Source organism: Peromyscus maniculatus, chromosome 2 (assembly GCF_049852395.1).
Source record: "Peromyscus maniculatus bairdii isolate BWxNUB_F1_BW_parent chromosome 2, HU_Pman_BW_mat_3.1, whole genome shotgun sequence".
In the NCBI taxonomy this organism is placed as follows: domain Eukaryota; kingdom Metazoa; phylum Chordata; class Mammalia; order Rodentia; family Cricetidae; genus Peromyscus; species Peromyscus maniculatus.
Genome location: NC_134853.1, coordinates 145,310,292 through 145,329,816, shown reverse-complemented (window position 1 = coordinate 145,329,816; position 19,525 = coordinate 145,310,292). Strand labels below are relative to the sequence as shown.

The window sequence follows — 19,525 nt, the reverse complement described above, 5'->3', positions numbered from 1 at the left end:
TTAAAGGTGTGAGACAGCAGGTTTGCTTGTGAGGGTTTATTCTTGCTCTTCTCTTTGCTTGGCATGCTTTGGGTCAGTCATTTAGTACAGCTGGCTCTTGTCATTATTTAAGTTTTCGCTTGAAATTGTCACCCCAGAAACACACTCTCTGACTTGCCTATCTAAAGTAACTTCACTCCACTGTGTATCCCAGCAGCGTTTTATCTTCTCAGAGTCTCTGAATAGTATCTCATCTATGTAAATGTCAGTCTTTAAAACAATTTTTTAAAAAGATTTATTTATTTTATGTATATGGTGCTCTATCTGCCTATACACCTGCATGCTAGAAGAGGGCACCAGATCTCATTGCAGTTGGTTGTGAGTCATCATGTGGTTACTGGGAATTGAATTCAGGACCTCTGGAAGTACTGCCAATGCTCTTAACCGCTGAGCCATCTCTCCAGCCTGCAAATGTCAGTTTTGATTAAAGCGTGTTTGAATGAAGTAGTTAGAGGTCTGTTTTGAATTTCATGTAACTGCCCTATATTTAAAATGGTGTCTGTGTTTAGAGGGAGGCATTGCAGGTAGAGAAGCCTGAGATCTTGGATTCCGTTTTCTTTTTTCCCCATAATGCTCAGCAATCTGCTGGCCAGTGAGTGGCACTTTTCCTAGCCTGGCCCTGATGAGCCTTCTCGCAGGCTATAGGCAAATCCTAACATTTTCTGAGGTCTGTTACTTTGTTTTCAGACTCATATAATGTGCATAGCCACACCCATCCAGGTGCCAGCCTTGAGTCTTGGCTCCTTTCCTTCTTCCCCAGGATCTATAGGAAATTCCGGATACATTCTGTGTGACTCGAGATCAAAGGACCAGTTTTTCTTTTCAGGGCTCTTTCAGTAATGATGTCTGTGTAATTCTTTCATGTGAAACCTGGGTTTACCTGGCTTGAGTGATTCTCTGGGCTGGAGGCAGACCTTTGCTTTTCCTGACTACGTTTTCCTGACTACGTTTTGGAATCACTTTCACTCCTATGTGGCCAGATGTTTGACATGTGGCCCTGGTCTGCAAGTTGTTCTGTTTCTTAGAGCAAGAAGGAATCCTTTCTGTATTGAAGAGTTAGAGTGGGGAGACTCATGCCCAGGCCCCCTGACTGATGCCCCCCTCTTCTATCCTGTTATTAAAGGCCAGGCTCTGCGTCACAGTCTCATGGTTTAGCTGTTCTAGATGGAAGAAGTATATTCTCTGGAGTGTAAGAGAACTCTGGGTAAGATTTTTACTATTTGCACAACTAAATATATTAAATGGAACAAAGGCAAGCCAGCAAATTATTTCTTACTCCATTAAGCCTACTTTAATCTTTTCTGGTTAGAGAAATTGTTTTCAGGCCTATCCTTCAGACAAGGGTCTATAATGAAGTCTGACTTGAGATGCTGAAAATTGAATCAGCTTCACAGTTCAAAATATCACCCCACCATTGTATTCTAGATTTATTTCTTTATTTAGAAGTCAGAAAAGTGGGTTATCTAGGTGAATTATCACATTTTAAATGTTGGAATATAATTTTAAAATTAGGAGAGATAAAACAAATAAATAACAAAAGCAAATATTGGGCTGGCGAGACGGCTCTGTGGGTAAAAGCACTTGCCCCCCGAAACCCGACTATGACCACCCGGGTTGGATCTTTGGTACCCAGTGGAGGGAAAGAACAGTTCCTCAAAGATGTCCTCTGATCTCCACACATGTGCCTGCACTCACCCTGAACCCCCCCCACCTCTCTCTCTCTCTCTCTCTCTCTCTCTCTCTCTCTCTCTCTCTCACACACACACACACACACACACACACACACACACACACACACAAATAAAAAATATATATACTTTAGACAAGCAGTGGTGGCACTGAGGTAGACAGATCTCTGATTTCCAGGACAGCCTGGTCTACAGAGTGAGATCCAGAACAGCTAGGATTACAAAGAGAAACCCTGTCTTGAAAAACTAAAAAACAAACAAACAGAAAAGACAACAAACAAACAAAAAACACTTTAAAAATAATAATATTGATGTAGTATGTAGCAGTTTGAATAAGAATGACCTTCATAGGACCTCACCATTTGAATGTTTAGTCACCAGGGAGTGGAACTGTTTGAAAGAATTGGAAACATTAGAAAGTGCATCACTGAAGGGTGGGCTTTGAGGTTTTAAAAAGCATATGCTAGGGCTTTTTCTTTCTTTCTCTTTCTCTCTCTTTCTGTCTCTCTCTTTCTGCCTGTGGATCAGGATGTAGTTCACAGCTATTGCTCCAGCACTGCATTCCCTGCCATAATAATGGGCTGAGCCTCTGAAAGTGGAAGCAAGCTCCTAATTAAAAGCTTTCTTCTATAAAAGAGTTGCCTTGGGCCGGTCAGTGGTGGCTCACGCCTTTAATTCCAGCACTTGGGAGGCAGGTGCAAGCGGATCTCAGTGAGTTCGAAGCCAGCCTGGTCTACAAAGTGAGTTCCAGGACAGCCAGGAATGTTACACAGAGAAACCCTATCTTCAAAAAACCAAAACCAAAAAATAAAAAGAGTTGCCTTGGTTGTGACGTCTCTTCACAGCAATAGAAGAGTGACTAAGATGGAGTCCTGGGAGCCAGAAGTTGTTCTAAGAGATTTGCATGTGTTGACTAATTTAATCCTTCCAGTAACCCATTTCCATATGAGAAAATTAAGTCACAAAACAAACAACTTGACTAACATCATATAAGTATACACAGATAGGCCAGATATGTATCTGTCTGTCAGACAGATTTGACTATCAGGTCATCAATTTATAGTCTTTATGAAATTTCAAGTATCCAAGGAAGTATGTATCTTTGAATTCTGTCTTGGCCTCTCTGTTTAATGATCTTGTACTAAATAGTCTCTTGTTCTCTATGAACCTCTCTAAAATTTGGTTAACTCCATGGTGCTCCCTACATGCTGGCTTTGTCTTTCCCCCTTATACATAAATAATTGCATTGAATATCCCTGGTATGCTTGTACATCATCTGGAATGTACAAATCATGACTATTATTCAAGATCCAACACATGAGACCGCTAGAAACTTCCTGCTGTGGTGGAGAGCCTTAGGCTGAGAGTCAAGATGCCTGTCAGTCTTGACGATGTTACTAATCCTTTGTGTGATCTTGTGCCATTCACTTCTCATCAGGGCTTTGGTTTCATCTTGAAAAATGGAAATGAGCCTGGGGTGTGTGTCTCAGTGGTAGAATGCTTTCTTAGAACGTGTGAGGGGGCCCTCAGCATTGCAGAAGAAAAATATACCGTAATTGAACTACATCAATGCCTTTAAACCGTGTGTGTGTGTGTGTGTGTGTGTGTGTGTGTGTGTGTGTGTGTGTGTGTTAAAGCCTAACATTTTTCTATTGATAGGAGGGGGCATGAGCGTGGAAGAAATGAGAGGGCAAGGCTGAAACTGGGTCCCCTACTTTCAGTTGAAATTTTGAAGTTTCACTTTTTTCTTTTTTTCATTTAAGACAAAATTTCTCTGTGTAGTACCTGTCCTGGAACTCACTCTGTAGACCAGGCTGGCCTTGAACTCACAGAGATCTGCCTGCCTCTGCCTCCTAATTGCTGAGATGAATGTGTGCACCACAACTGCCTGGCTATTGAAGTTCCATTTTTAAACTGTTAGATTTAATTAGAAGGGAATATTCTACAGCCTGTAAAAAAAAGGTGGAAATCATCCAGTCTTTTAGTTATCTATATTCCCTAAAAAAATTTTAAAAAAATTATTTATTTATTTTATGTATGTAAGTGCTCTATCTGAATGTATACCTTTATGCCAGAAGAGGGCATCAGATCCCATGATAGATGGTTGTGAGCCACCATGTGGTTGCTGGGAATTGAACTGAGCCAGTGCTCTTAAGCCACCGAAAATGTCTTCTAACCTCTCTATATTTGCTTTTTCCCTGGAATTGTAATGAGTCTAGGATATTAAACAAGAAATTATTTGGCAGAAATGAATATATTTCTCTTTGTTCTACCCATGAGTGAAACTAAAGGTAACAGGTGTAAGCAAGGAAGCCAGGACCAGCATGGAAACATGCAGCCATGTCAGTTTTCAGCAAAAGTTCTTGGGTTCGAAGAGCCACCGACTGACACATGAAAGTACAGCTGCAGACTGACCCCGTCCTGTGACTACAGGAGCTGCTAGATCCCCTTCAATAAGTATTGCCATGGAGAATGACACTTTTTCAACCAGAGACTTAAATTAAAAAAAAAAAAATTAGATCTTTGCGAATTTTCTATTATCTCAGCACTCCAAGCACTGGGATGGTCAAGGTAGGAGGATCAGGAGTTCCAGGCCAGCCTGAGCTACATAGCAAGCCAGCTCAACCCCAGCCAGCCAACCCTAACCAATTTTATTGTATTGCTTGTCATATGTCTCTCTTTTGTCCCTAAGCCATCATTAGGAATTCCATTAGGGGAGCTGGAGAGATGGCTCAGAGGTTAAGAGCACTGGCTGCTCTTCCAAAGGTCCTCAGTTTAATTCCCAGCAACAACATGGTGGTTCACAACCCTCTATGAGATCTGGTGCTCTCTTCTGGCCTGCAGGCATACATGCAGGCAGAACAATGTATACATGATAAATGTATCAATAAATCTTAAAAAAAATTCCACTAGGGAAGTTTTATTCCATCTGAGGACTCCAGGACTAGACTAGACAGAGGAATAAATCAAGCTCTCATTCTCCTCAGCTTCCTTCAGTGTCTTTCAGTGTCTTCTTGGGTTTCTCTGCTTTGACAGTTAGGTTTTTATCCTTTAAGTCAGATTTCCAAGCTCCTTCAGAGGAGGCAAAGATGACAGACAGCAAGCAGCTGAAGGTTTTCCTCACACATCTGCCCAGGAGAGCAATCCTGTTCTTCAAATATCTAGGCACTTTTACATTTTATGTTCTCTTTCCTGGAAGACAGTTTGGTGCATTCCTAGAGGAAGGCAACTCCAGTCTGGGTTCTAGCTCCTCACCGGCCACGCAATATCTTGAGCTCAATTAATTTACTTCCGAAGACCATACTGAGATGTTAACTTTGGAAGCAATGGAGTAGATGGTTTCCAGAGTCCTTCCCCATTTCGTTATCCTAATGACAAGTTACTTTAGAAATTATCTTCCGTGGTTGGGTCTGTCTTCCAAACCACCAGTGGATCTGATTTTAAGGTCGGAGGTGGGTCCTTGATAGTCTCTGCCCTTTCCGTCATGACAAGCTGTTGGTTTTTTTCCTTGAGATAACAGTCCTGCGTTCTTCTTGGTTGGGCTTCCTCATGCTCAAAGGGTCACTGAGAACTTCAGCTCATCAACCCTTTTTTTCTCCTCAGCAATATGTCTGCAGTCAGGTGTAGGGTGGTGATGTGCACCCCTCACCGTCATCTCTCCCAGTCCTCCAGATGGGCCCCTTCATTGAGATCTCACTCAGCCACCACCCCTCCGTCATGGTCCCTTTAAGGGAGCGGCCATAGTTGAGTGGTGGGAGCAGCTGCTGGCAGCCACGAGACGAGCGGGATCTGGCCTAGTCCAGGCCACTCACCGCGCACGCTCAGGACCGGGGGCTTGGTGGGAAAGGGAGGCGGGGCCTGCAGTGCGCCTGCGCACTAAGGGCGCGCGCAAGGGGCTGGTTTGGAGATCCCTTTAAGAAACCGCAGGCGGAGGAATTTCTCTGAGAGAAAATAATCCTACTCACGGGGCCCCTTGGAGGCCATTAACCCCCCGAGTCCCGGCCCCCCGCCCCCGTCCCCGCCCCGGCAGGCCCTCGTGCCCACGCGCGCGCCGGTGGGGGACCCCCGGGAGCTGCGGCCGGCGCGCGGGCCTCCGCCCCCCTCGTCACTCCCCGCGTCAGGCCCCGCGGGGGCCAAGGGGACCGGACCCGTCGCGAGCGAAGCGCCGTGTCTGCAGTGTGGGCGGGGGCCGAGAGGGGCCGCGGCCGCCGCGCCGGGAGCCGCCGCGGTTCCGAGCGGGGCCCAACATGGCGGAGCAGGAGGTGGAGACCGGCCCCCGAGCGAGGGTAGGTGAGGTGAGGCCGCGGGCGGGCTCCGGACTGCGGGCGGGAGGGCGGCGGGCTGGCGAGCGGCGGGCGGCGGGCGGGGGGCGGGGCGCGGCCGGCCCCGATCATTCCCGGGGGCTCCCGGCTGGCGCGGTGCGGTCGACGGCCCGAGGGAGGGGCGGCCCGGGGCGGCCCCGGGGTCCCCTCGGCAGGTGGGACAAAGCTGGGTGGCCGGCGGGGCGGGGGAGGGGCGGGGGCCCCGGTCCGCTGGGGTCCCCTCCCTTCTCCGGCGCGGGAGTGGTGGTGGTGGCGGCGGCGGTGGTGGTGGTGGTGCGTGCGTAGTCGTCTGGGAGCCTGGGGGGAACGCAAGGTGTCAGGCTCCGCTCCTGCATCCTCGAGGAGAACGGAGTCTGGTGGAGAAGTTTCTCTGGGGAGAGGTCAGGTGGGGGCAGCGGTGGCGGGAAGAAGTCGTGGAGGGTTTGCCTTCGGAGGAGTGACCCGGAGGGTGCTGCGGGAACGCCGGAGCCGCTTCATCTTCCTGCTTACTGTCCCCTCCCCCTTGACCGTTATCAAGATCCAGAGTGGACCTCAGAAGAAGTTGGGTTGTCGTCTTGATGTGGGAGGAAGGTTTTTTTTTTTTTTTTTTTTTTTTTTTTTTTTTTTTTTGATAGCTACGAATATGTTGTAGTCTAGCTTCTTCACCTGCAATTAGGAAGAGTGACAAGTTTTGTCGTTAGGAGGTTGTACCCAGCCAGCCTGCATGCCTAGGCGAAGCCTTGTCTACATAAGAGTTGTTGAAAGCCTTTTAAAAGTTTGTCTTGAAACTTTAAAAAAAAAAATAATTGTGAGTGATTTTCTTCAGATGGAGAATAATACTGTCGATTGAGCTTTTCAAGGCGTTTCTTTTACTTCCTCTTGCCAGCTTGTTAAGCATCAAGTTTCCTATCAGGAGTCTTCCTTTTTGGAAAAGGTTTCAAAGTGATGAGTTAGTTGTTAAGACAACCTGGTTAAAACATTGCCACTGACTCTTAACCGAAATACTTCTTCATTCAACATAAAACAAGTGTCTGTTCAAAGATTATATATACTGTTAACATACTGAGGGCTGACTGTGTGCCTGACCCAGTGTGAGGTGCTTTGTGAGGAGTTCAACTCAGTGGGAACTATGCAGCCCATTAGTGGCTGAGGAAATGTAGATTTATTTCTTCTGTAATTAAGTCTGCAAAGTTCAGAGTTTTGATCTGGGATTTGAATACAGGGTTGCCCCCTACAAATGCTTGTGTTGGGTGCCACTTAGGTGTTTTGTTTGGTTAGTGTTTTTATTTTACTTTTCCAGTGCTGGGCATCGAATCCAGGGCTTTAGCCTCTGGGAGACAAGCCTCTACCACTGAGGTGTACTCCTAGCCCTAGGAAGTTTGTTTCTCTTCTTAAAATCATAAAGGATACACCAGATGTTTCCCCTCAACAGTTTATTAGGAAACTGTCTATAACTATCAAGAAAAGTAAAAATACAGTTTTAATTCAGGGTGCAACTGCATATCCAAACTCCTAGATTCTACTATTGGCTTTTTAAAAAATATTTATTTATTTAATTATTTATTTTGTTTTTTCGAGACAGGGTTTCTCTGTGTAGCTTTGCGTCTTTCCTGGAACTCACTTGGTATTCCAGGCTGGCCTCGAACTCACAGAGATCTGCCTGGCTCTGCCTCCTGAGTGCTGGGATTAAAGGCGTATGCCACCACTGCTCGGCTTTTTTTTTTTTTTTTTTAGATACTTGTTTACCACAAAGTTATTCCATCTAGCCATCCCTTTACAAAGTCATTAGTCTTTTAAGCATTTTAGTTTTTTTGTTTTTTTTTTTTTTAAGATTTATTTATTTATTATGTATACAGTGAGTGTTCAGCCTGCAGGCCAGAAGAGGGCATCAGATCTCATTGTAGATGCTTGTGAGCCACCATGTGGTTGCTGGGAATTGAACTCAGGACCTCTGGAAGAACAGCCAGTGCTCTTAACCTTTGAGCCATCTCTCCAGCCCCGCATTTTAGTATTTTTCACAATTAAAATTTAATGTTGGGCTGGATGGTGGTGTAGCAAGCTTTTAATCCCAGCACTTGGGAGGCAGAGACAGGTGGATTTCTGAGTTGGAGGCCAACCTGGTCTATATAGTGAGTTCCAGAATAGCTAGGGCTACCCAGACAAATCCTGGCCCAAAAAAACAAAAACAAAAACCCAAACCAAACCAAAACAAAAAAAAAAACAAACCAAGAATGCAACAAGAAAAAAATTAATGTTGGTAGTCTTAGATTTGCAAAATGTTAGGTTCTCTTCCTATCCGATCATAGGATGGATTAAGCTTCATAATAGTATGTCCAAATAGTTCATTTAGAATATTGATATACAATGCATACGTTTTGAAATTCTGAATTGTTCTTCAATTTGTGATCAGTAGTAAACTGTATCTTCATTGTCTTGAGTGAATGTGTTTAACATGTTTGGTCTACTAATTGAAATATAAAGGATAAATGGTGTAAATTCAGAGAGATACTCATTTGATAAATGGTGTAAATTCAGAGAGATACTCATTTGCTACTCATGCTGTTGTGATTTGCTTTATAGAATGTCTTAGAAAAATCTAAGTGTTTTGCTAACAAATTAGACTTAAGTATATTTTGTATTATAGGTTACATTTAACAGGCAGAAAACTGATTGTAGTCAAAACTTTTTCTTGTTTAAGCAGGAAATGGCCATGGTTTTAAATTCAGAATGCAAAGGCAGGAAGATCTTTGTGAGGCCAGCTTGATCTACACAGCAAGTTCCAGGCCAATCAGAGCTGCATAGTGATACCCTATTGAAAGAAGTAACACCTTTTTTCCTTTTTGGTTCTGGGGATTGAACCTAGGGCTTTATGCATGCATGCTTTACCATTGGGCCACCCCCCAGCTTTCAAACATCATCATCATTATTATTATTCTTTTTTAGATTTTTTTTTAAATTTTATTTTACAATACCATTCATTTCTACATATCAGCCATGGGTTCCCCTATTCTCCCCCCTCCCACTCCCTCCCCTTACACCCAGCCTACCCCCCATTCCCACCTCCTCCAGGGCAAATCCCCCTCCCCCCCCCAGTACTGCAATCAACCTGATAGACTCAGTCCAGGCAGGTCCAGTCCCTTCCTCCCAGACTGAGCCAAGGGACCCTGCATAAGCTCCAGGTTTCAAACAGCCAACTCATGCAATGAGCACAGGACTTAGTCCCACTGCCTAGTTGCCTCCCAAACAGATCAAGCCAATCAACTGTCTCACCTATTCAGAGGGCCTGATCCAGCTGGGGACCCCTCAGCCTTTGGTTCATAGTTCATGTGTTTCCATTCATTTGGCTATTTTTTTTCAATAATTGAGTAATACCGAAATTTATTATAAGCCACAGTCGTCCTAGGGACCTCCATGCTATATATATAGCCTCTATGGTTCTATGGGTTGTGGTCTGATTGTTCTTTATTTTATATCTAGAATCCACTTATGAGTGAGTACATACCATGACTGTCTTTCTGGGTTTGGGTTACCTCACTCAGCATGATTTTTTTCTAGTTCCATCCATTTGCCTGCAAATTTCATGCTTTCATTGTTTTTCTCTGCTGAGTAGTACTGCATTGTGTATATGTACCACATTTTTTCCATCCATTCTTCCGTTGACGGGCATCTAGGTTGTTTTCAGGTTCTGGCTATTACAAATAGTGCTGCTATGAACATAGCTGAGCATGTATCTTTATGGTATGAATCAGCATTCCTTGGGTATATGCCCAGGAGTGGGATGGCTGGGTCTTGAGGTAGTTCGATTCCTAATTTTCTGAGAAACCGCCATACTGATTTCCACAGTGGTTGTACAAGTTTACATTCCCACCAACAGTGGAGGAGTGTTCCCTTTGCTCCATATCCTCTCCAACATTGGCTGTTGTTTTGTTTTTTGATACAGGTTTTTTTTTTTTTTTTTTTTTTTTTTTTTTTGTGTGTGTGTGTGTGTGTGTATGTGTGTGTGTGTGTAGCCTTGGCTGTCTTGGAACTAACTCTGTAGACCTGTCTGGCCTCAAACTCACAGAGATCAGCCTACCTCTGCCTCCTGAGTGCTGGGGTTAAAGGTGTGCGCCACCACTGCTAGACTCAAACACTATTTTTAACACACTTAAATGCATAGAACACTCGCACAGCTTTTATATGTAATAAATTGTGGAGGATGTTTGCATTCAATATATATAGATTTAAAGATTTATTATTTTGGCCTGGTGGTGCCTTTAATCCTAGCACATGGAAACAGAGGTAGGCTGAGCTCTGTGAGTTTGAGGCCAGCCTGGTCTACAGTGCGAGTCCCAGGAGAACTAGGGCTATACAGAGATACCCTGTCTCAAAAAACTGAAGAAAAAAATAAAGATTATTATTTTTATTTTATGTGTATGAGTCTTCCGATTGTGTGTCTGTCCATCACATACATGCATGCATGCATTGTCTACAGAGGTCAGAAGATGTTGGAATCCCTGGAACTGGAATTATAGATTGTTGGGAACCATCATGGGTGCTAGGATTCAAACCCAGGTCATTTGGAAGATCAGCCAGTGTTCTTAACTGATGAGCTATCTCTCCAGATGCTCTGTCCAACATACTTGAAAAAAAAATGATTCATCTACTTTTATTTTATAAGTGTTTGCCTACATGTATGTGTGTGCCACATGCGTCCCTGGTGCCTTTGGTGGCCAGAAGAGGGCATTAGATACTCTAGAATTGGAGTTATAGAATATTGTGAGCTGCCATGTGGCTGTTGGTAACTGAATCCAGATACTCTGCAATAGCAGCAAGCATTTTTACCCACTTTCCAGCTTCTACATTCAATATATAAATTTTTTTAAATTTATTTTTTTATGTGTATGGGTGTTTTACCTGCATGTATGTTTGCACTACATTATAGTGCCTGTGGATTCCAGAAGAGGGTTTTGGATCCCTTGGGACTGGTGTTCCAGACAGTTAATAGATCAGTTGATGCTGGGAATTGTAATTGGGTCCTATAGAAGAATAGTCTGTGCTCTTAACTGCTGAGCCATCTCTCCAGCCCTACATCCAATATTTTCAATAGCTTTTACATCCATAATCCATTTTATTGTTGGTAGTTGGTTAAAATGTTCAAAAGAGTTGATTTCTGTGATCCAGATGCTGCCCCCCCCCTTCAAAATGTTAAATTCCATTATAGGTAGATTGGTGGGAGCTGTTTACTACAGTTCTCGTTTTTTTGAAATTATTTTGAAACAGAATCTCATGTAGCCCAGGGTGGCCTTGAATTAGATTTGTATCCATGGTTTACCTTACACTCCTGCTTCTATTTTTCAGGTGTTGGGATTACAGGCATGTGCCTGCATGCCTGACATGTTTTATTTCTTTTAAGATGGTTTGTGCATTGTTGCAGTTATCTATATAGACCTATATGATGCATAAGGTTATTCAATATGAAATTTCATGGATGAAATGGGATTTAAGATACTTAACTGCCTTTGACCGTTATAATTTTAAATCGTTAGAAAGTTGTGTAACATAAATTGCTAAATGGTCTTTTTAATAAAAAACCCAGAGCCAGATATTGGGTGAAAGCTGAGAGATCAGAGGAATAGAACAAGCCAACCACAAATTCTTACCGCTAAGAAATCCTCAGCTGAAGAGAGCTACTTCCTGTATATTCACAACTTATATACCTTTCTGTGCCCTGCCACCTTACTTCCTCTCTCCAGCCAGCTACATCACTTCCTGTCTGTACAGACCTCCAGACCTCTATGGTTAACCAGTGCTGGGATTAAAGGCTTGTGCTACCTGTGCCTGACCTCTATGTTTAATATAATGCTTGCTCTTTCCATCTGATCCCTAGGCAAGCTTTGTTAGAGCACAAATAAATATCACATTTCCCCCTTTTTGTCTAAAATAAAAAATATATATAACTAATAAGAAAAACTATATACAATAAGTACAGTAACTATATACAATATATATAGGCAGTAAATACATCAACAATGTCTAGTCCATTTGCATCTGACAAATTCAGCAAAAATATTCCATTATCTATCTTATTTTGGTGAGTTCAAAATGTACCTAATTCACTTTCTTTCTTTTTTCTTTTTTTCTTTTTTTTGGTTTTTCAAGACAGGGTTTCTTTGTGTAGCTTTGTGACTTTCCTGGATCTCGCTCCGTAGACCAGGCTGGCCTCGAACTCACAGAGATCCGCCTGGCTCTGCCTCCCGAGTGCTGGGATTAAAGGCGTGCGCTACCACCGCCTGGCCCTAATTCACTATCTGTCCTAACCTTGTATTACCAAAACTATCTTTTGATGTCTTTTAAACTTATACACTTTACACCTCTTTAGTGAGTTTCTTTTCTGAATTTGTTAACAAGGAAAACTCTTATCTAATCTTCAACTCTCTCAGAGACCTGAGAAGAAAATACTATTACCTAGTTAAACAGGAAGTGCAAACAAGTGACTTCCAAAAAATGTGAAGAATGACAGAAACAGCTGGCTGCCTGGACAATCACCCAAAGTTCCTCTGCATCATCGGCCTACAGGCTTAGCATATCTGACAGACTCATCTGTGAAGCAGGATTTTCTAAAGAGCCTTCCTACCTTGTCTTGGCAAGGTGCAGCAGTCCTTTCTTTTATGTTCTGCTTGTCCATTTGGACAGCATACTATCAGCAGTCGAGACAAGGATGCTTTCTTGCCCAGTGGATAACTTTTGCCTCAATGAAAGTAAACTCTGAATGGAGTTTCTTCAATGTCCATCATCTTCTCTGAAGTAGATTGGTGCTGCCAGGAGCAGACATGTCTCATTGTCATTAAAAAAAAAAAATCTGTGTTATTAAAACATCTTAAATGCCATATTCTATAGATCTCTGAAGTGTTTGAAGATGATCTGTCTATCCAAAATATATTTCTGCTTAACCTTGAAAACACCTAATATGACTACAAGTTAGATTGTAATGACTAACTACTAACCTGAATTTCTTTATTATTCTAAATAGTAGTAATTTTCAAGGACTAGAAAATCGCATTACATTGTTAAATGAACTGTATAGGTACAATACCTTGAACAAGATTAGAAATATATGTACAGTATTTTCTAACAAAGTTGAGGTGTGATGTTTGATGAGATACACGCCAGGTGTTTATGATCATTTTGGATAGACTGGGCTCCTTTAGGACAACTCATTTTACTGCTTTTTGCAGTAGGAAATAGGTGCTGCTCAAAGGGTTCTTACTGATTTTTTTTTTTTTTTTTTTTGGTTTTTTGAGACAGGGTTTCTCTGTGTAGCTTTGTGCATATTCCCAGAACTCACTCTGTAGTCCAGGCCGACCTCAAACTCACAGAGATCCACCTGCCTCTGCCTCCCAAGTGCTGGGATTAAAGGCGTGTGCCACCACCGCCCGGCCGATTTGTTTGATTTTTATAAAAGGGCTTTTTTTTTCCTTTCCTTTTGAGACAGGTTTCTCTTTGTAGCCCTGACTCTTCTGGCCAATACAGAGATGAAAGCCAAGAGATCAAAGCAATAGCTAAGAGCTAAAATCCTTACCCTTAACTGTCTCGGTGGTCCTACCTCTCTGAAAAGAGGCCTACTTCCTGTGTCTGTCTGTTTTTTTTTTTATAGAGTTTCTGTTCTGCCTTCTCATTGGTTGTAAACCCAACCACATGACCTCCTAATCACTGCCTGTCTGTACAGACCTCCAGGTCTTCTATGGTTGGTATTGAGATTAAAGGTGTGTGTCCAATGCTGGCTGTATCCTTGAACACACAGAGATGTACCTAGCTCTGCCTACCAAGTGCTGGGATTAAAGGCGTGCACCACCACCACCCAGCTTTCACTATGGCTTGCTAATAGCTCTGACCCCCGGGCAACTTTATTAACATACAAATAAAATCACATTTCATTACAAATAAAATAATCACCATAGATCTGTCTTCTTAGCTTTCTGGGTATTGGAATTACAATCATAAACCACTGTCCCTCTCTTTTTGAATGTAAGGCTTTGTTTGTTAGGTCCTTCTTTGGAAATTAGTACCACATTTGGGAAATGAACAATGCTTAAAATGAAAATTTAAATTGCCAATGTATTGCTTACTACATTGAAGCAAACATCCATTACAGTAAATCAGCTACTTTTGACTCTTGATCTCATGATTGCACATTCAATACAAGATATAGGCAGACCTTTCTGTGTTCTGCCTGTCAACTCTGTCCTGCCAGCTGGTTTCCAAAGAACAACATAGAGACTTATTAATTACAAATGCTTGGTCGATAGCTTAGGCTTGTTTCTGACTAGCTCGTATAACTTAATTTATCTCATATATTTTTCTTTTCTTTTTATTTATTTATTTTTGATGTGCCCCACCCCCCCCACCCCCCAGTCAGGGTTTCTCTGTGTAGTTTTGGTGCCTGTCCTGGATCTCACTCTGTAGACCAGGCTGGCCTTGAACTCACAGAGATCTGCCTGGCTCTGCCTCCAAAGTGCTGGGATTATAGATGTGTGCCATCACCGCCCAGCTCATATTTCTTACCTAGTTCTACCACTTGGTGGTACCTTTTTCAGCATGACATGTTCATATCCAGCTTCCTCTGTGTCTTGCTGGTAGTCTCGCTCCTCCGCCTCCATGATCTCTTTTTGTTCACTAGTTCCTTCTAACTTCTACTGGCTTAGCTATTGGCTATTTAGCCCTTTATTAAACATATGAGAGTAACAAGTATTCACAGTGTACAAAAAGATTGTTCTGCAGCAACAGTCCACACAGAAAAGGGATAATATTCATTTGTCACATGAAAATTAGATGCTCATCAGATACATCTTAGGTTTCTCATTTCTGTCCTTTTAAATGATAAACTATTCTTAGGCCCAACCTCAGTATCAACATCATCATCGCTTTGAGCTGTATTTGTATCATATTTCTCCGTTTATGTGCCCAAACTCGTACAGAACAGTGAACTCTTGGTTGCAAAAGAGGATTTATTTTTGTACTTATCTTTTATACCCACCATTCCCGTTGATTGGTCTGTTAATTCACTTGATTCAATCATTCCATAATGTATACATAAGATATTATTATATACCCAATAATTATATGTAATTATAATTTGACAAAGTAAAAAGGAAAAAATACACATAAATCTTAACCATTTTAACTACCTTACTTCCTTTCTTTCTCTTTTTCTCTTTCTCTCTCTCTTCCTCCCCCCTTTTCTTTCTTTCTACAGGGTCTCTGTTTGTACCCTGGCTGTCTTGGGACTCACTGTGTAGATTAGGCTGGCCTGGAACTCACAGATTTATCTTCTTCTACATCTTGAGTGCTGTAATTAAAGGCTAACATACCTAGTCGTATTGTAATGATTTAAAATGTATAATTAAGGGGGCTGTTGAGATGGCGCAGTGGTTTAAGAGCACTGGATGCTCTTTTTTTTTAAATTAATTAATTAATTTTTCTGTTATCAGCTTTATACAGTATAAATTCTTATCGTAATAATGAAATGTTTCATTGAGGCTTGCCCAGTAATTGTGTAAAACCAAAACTTATTATAAGCCACAGTCATCCTAGGGTCCCCCCTTCTATATATATAACCTCCATGATTCTGTGGATTGCAGTCTGATTGTTCTTTGCTTTATATCTAGAATCCACTTTTGAGTTAGTACATACCATGTTTGTCCTTCTGGGTTTGGGTTACCTCACTTAGGATGATTTTTTCTGGTTCTATCCATTTGCCTGCAAATATGCTGTCATTGGTTTTCTCTGCTGAGTAGTATTCCATTGTGTATATGTACCACATTTTCTTAATCCATTCTTCAGTTGATGGACATCTAGGTTGTTTCTAGGTTCTGGCTATTATGAATAGTGCTGCAATGAACATAGTTGAGCATGTGTCTTTGTGGTATGATTGAGCATTCCTTGGGTATATGCCCAAGAGTGGTATGGCTGGGTCTTGAAGTAGTTCAATTCCCAATTTTCTGAGAAGCCGCCATACTGATTTCCACAGTGGTTGTACAAGTTTGTATTCCCACCAACAGTGGAGGAGTGTTCCCTTTGCTCTGCATCCTCTCCAACATTGACTGTCATTGGTGTTTTTGATCATAACCATTCTGACAGGTGTAAGATGGTATCTCAGAGTCGTTTTGATTTGCATTTCTCTGATGATTAAGGATGTTGAGCATTTCTTTAAATGTCTTTCAGCCATTTGTGATTCTTCTTTTGTGAATTCTCTGTTTAGTTCTTTAGCCCATTTTTTAAATTGCATTGTTTAGTATTTTCATGTCTACTTTCTTGAGTTCTTTTTTTTTCCCCCTTTTATTTTATTTTACAATACCATTCAGTTCTACATATCAGCCACGGGTTCCCCTGTTCTCCCCCTTCCCACCTTCTCCCCTTACCCCCAGCCCACCCCCCATTCCCACCTCCTCCAGTGCAAAGCCTCCCCCGCAGACTACAATCAACCTGGTAGACTCAGTCCAGGCAGGTCCAGTCCCCTCCTCCCAGACTGAGCCAAGGGACCCTGCATAAGCTCCAGGTTTCAAACAGCCAACTCATGCAATGAGCACAGGACTCGGTCCCACTGCCTAGTTGCCTCCCAAACAGATCAAGCCAATCAACTGTCTCACCTATTCAGAGAGCCTGATCCAGCTGGGGATCCCTCAGCCTTTGGTTCATAGTTCATGCATTTCCATTCGTTTGGCTATTTTTTTTTCAATAATTGAGTAATACCGAAATTTATTATAAGCCACAGTCGTCCTAGGGACTTCCGTGCTATATATATAGCCTCCATGGTTCTATGGGTTGTGGTCTGATTGTTCTTTATTTTATATCTAGAATCCACTTATGAGTGAGTACATACCATGACTGTCTTTCTGGGTTTGGGTTACCTCACTCAGCATGATTTTTTTCTAGTTCCATCCATTTGCCTGCAAATTTCATGCTTTCATTGTTTTTCTCTGCTGAGTAGTACTGCATTGTGTATATGTACCACATTTTTTCCATCCATTCTTCCATTGACAGGCATCTAGGTTGTTTTCAGGTTCTGGCTATTACAAATAGTGCTGCTATGAACATAGCTGAGCATGTATCTTTATGGTATGAATCAGCATTCCTTGGGTATATGCCCAAGAGTGGGATGGCTGGGTCTTGAGGTAGTTCGATTCCTAATTTTCTGAGAAACCGCCATACTGATTTCCACAGTGGTTGTACAAGTTTACATTCCCACCAACAGTGGAGGAGTGTTCCCTTTGCTCCACATCCTCTCCAACATTGACTGTTATTGGTGTTTTTGATTGTAGCCATTTTGACAGGTGTAAGGTGGTATCTCAGAGTCGTTTTGATTTGCATTTCTCTGATGATTAAGGATGTTGAGCATTTCTTTAAATGTCTTTCAGCCATTTGTGATTCTTGTTTTGTGAATTCTCTGTTTAGCTCTTTAGCCCATTTTTTAATTGGACTGTTCAGTATTTTGATGTCCAGTTTCTTGAGTTCTTTATATACTTTGGAGATCAGTCCTCTGTCAGATGTGGCGTTGGTGAAGAGCTTTTCCCCTTCTCTTGGCTTTTTGTCTTATTGACTGTGTCTTTTGCCCTGCAAAAGCTTCTCAATTTCCCGAGGTCCCATTTATTAATTGTTGTGCTCAGGGTCTGTGCTGTTGGTGTTTTATTTAGGAAGTGATCTCTGGTGCCAATGCGTTCAACAGTACTTCCTACTGTCTCTTCTATTAAGTTTAGTGTTACTGGATTTATGTTGAGGTCTTTGATCCACTTGGACATGAGTTTTGTGCATGGTGACAGATTTGGATCTATTTGTAATCTTTTACATATTGACATCCAGTTTTGCCAGCACCATTTGTTGAATATACTTTCTTTTTTCCATTGTATAGTTTTGGCTTCTTTGTCAAAAATCAGGTGTTCATATGTGGTGGATTAATGTCAGGGTCTTCAATTTGATTCCATTGGTCTGTATGTCAGTTTTTATACCAGTACCAAGCTATTTTTATTAGTATAGCTCTATAGTAGAGCTTGAGGTCAGGGATGGTGATGCCTCCAGAGGTTGCTTTATTATACAGGATTCTTTTCGCTATCCTGAGTCTTTTGTTTTTCCATATGAAGTTGAGTATTTTTCTTTCCAAGTCTGTGAAGAATTGTGTTGGGATTTTGATGGGGATTGCATTGAATCTGTAGATTGCTTTTGGTAAGATTGCCAATTTACTATGTTGATTCTACCTATCCATGAGCATGGGAGATCCTACCATTTTCTGATATTTTCTTCAATTTCTTTCTTTATTGATTTAAAGTTCTTATTAAAAAGGTCCTTCACTTGTTTAGTTAGTGTTATCCCAAGGTATTTTATATTATTTGTGGCTATTGTAAACGGTGATGTTTCTCTGACTTTCTCAGCCCTTTTATCATTTGTGTATAGGAGGGTTACTGATTTTTTTGAGTTGATCTTGTATCCTGCCACTTTACTGAAGGAGTTTATCAGCTATAGGAGTTCCCTGGTAGAATTTTTGGTGTCACTTATGTATATTATCATATCATCTGCAAATAGTGAAAGTTTGACTTCTTCCTTTCCAATTTGTATCCCTTTGATCTCCTTTTGTTGTCTTATTGCTCTAGCTAGAACTTCTAGTACTATATTGAATAAATATGGGGAGAGTGGACAGCCTTGTCTTGTTCCTGATTTTAGTGGTATCGCTTTGAGTTTCTCTCCGTTTAATTTGCTGGTGGCTGTTGGCTTGCTATAAATAGCCTTTATTATGTTTAGGAATGTTCCTTGTATTCCTGATCTCTCTAAGACCTTTATCATGAAGGCGTGTTGGATTTTGTCAAAGTCTTTTTCAGCATCTAATGAGATGATCATGTGGTTTTTTTTCTTTCAGTTTGTTTATATGGTGTATTACATTGACAGATTTTCGTATGTTGAACCATCCTTGCATCCCTGGGATGAAACTTACTTGGTCATGGTGGATAATTTTTTTTATGTGTTCTTGGATTCAGTTTGCCAGTATTTTGTTGAGTATTTTTGCATCAATGTTCATGAGGGAGATTGGTCTGTAATTCTCTTTCTTTTGCATCTTTGAAGCACTGGATGCTCTTCCACAGGTCCTGAGTTCAATTCCCAGCAACCACATGGTGGCTCACAACCTTCTATAGTTGGATCTGGTGCCCTCTTCTGGCATAAAGTCATATATGCTGATAGAGCACTCACATACATAAAATAAATGAATCTTTTAAAAAAATGTACAATTCAATGGCTATACGTACATTCCTTGTGAAATCCAACAGTCACCACTTATTTTAGCCCAAATAGAAAACTTACACACTAAGCAGTCATTCCACATAGTTCTCTCCCCATCCCTGGCAAACTCTAATCTTTCTATCTCTGGTGGGTATTTCATGTGAGTGGAATCATATATTTGTCCTGTATGGTCTCATTGATTCACTCAGTATAACATTTTCAAGGTTATATCAGTTGTCACATGTATCAGAC

At 41.7% G+C, this 19,525-nt stretch overlaps 1 protein-coding gene across 4 annotated transcripts in view; it reads left to right on the top strand.

Annotated features, from left to right (window-relative positions):
• The first annotated feature begins 5,671 nt into the window (after positions 1–5,671).
• The window catches only part of LOC102921379 (zinc finger MYM-type protein 4), a 128,172-nt gene continuing 114,318 nt past the window's right edge, over positions 5,672–19,525 (top strand). The window contains exon 1 of one of the 4 annotated variants that reach the window (XM_076565076.1): positions 5,672–6,022. In XM_076565076.1, the coding sequence (XP_076421191.1) occupies positions 5,975–6,022 (48 nt within the window). In that variant the 5' untranslated portion in view covers positions 5,672–5,974. The remainder of the gene's footprint in view (positions 6,023–19,525) is intronic. The other 3 variants (XM_076565073.1, XM_076565074.1, XM_076565075.1) reach the window with 3 other exon arrangements.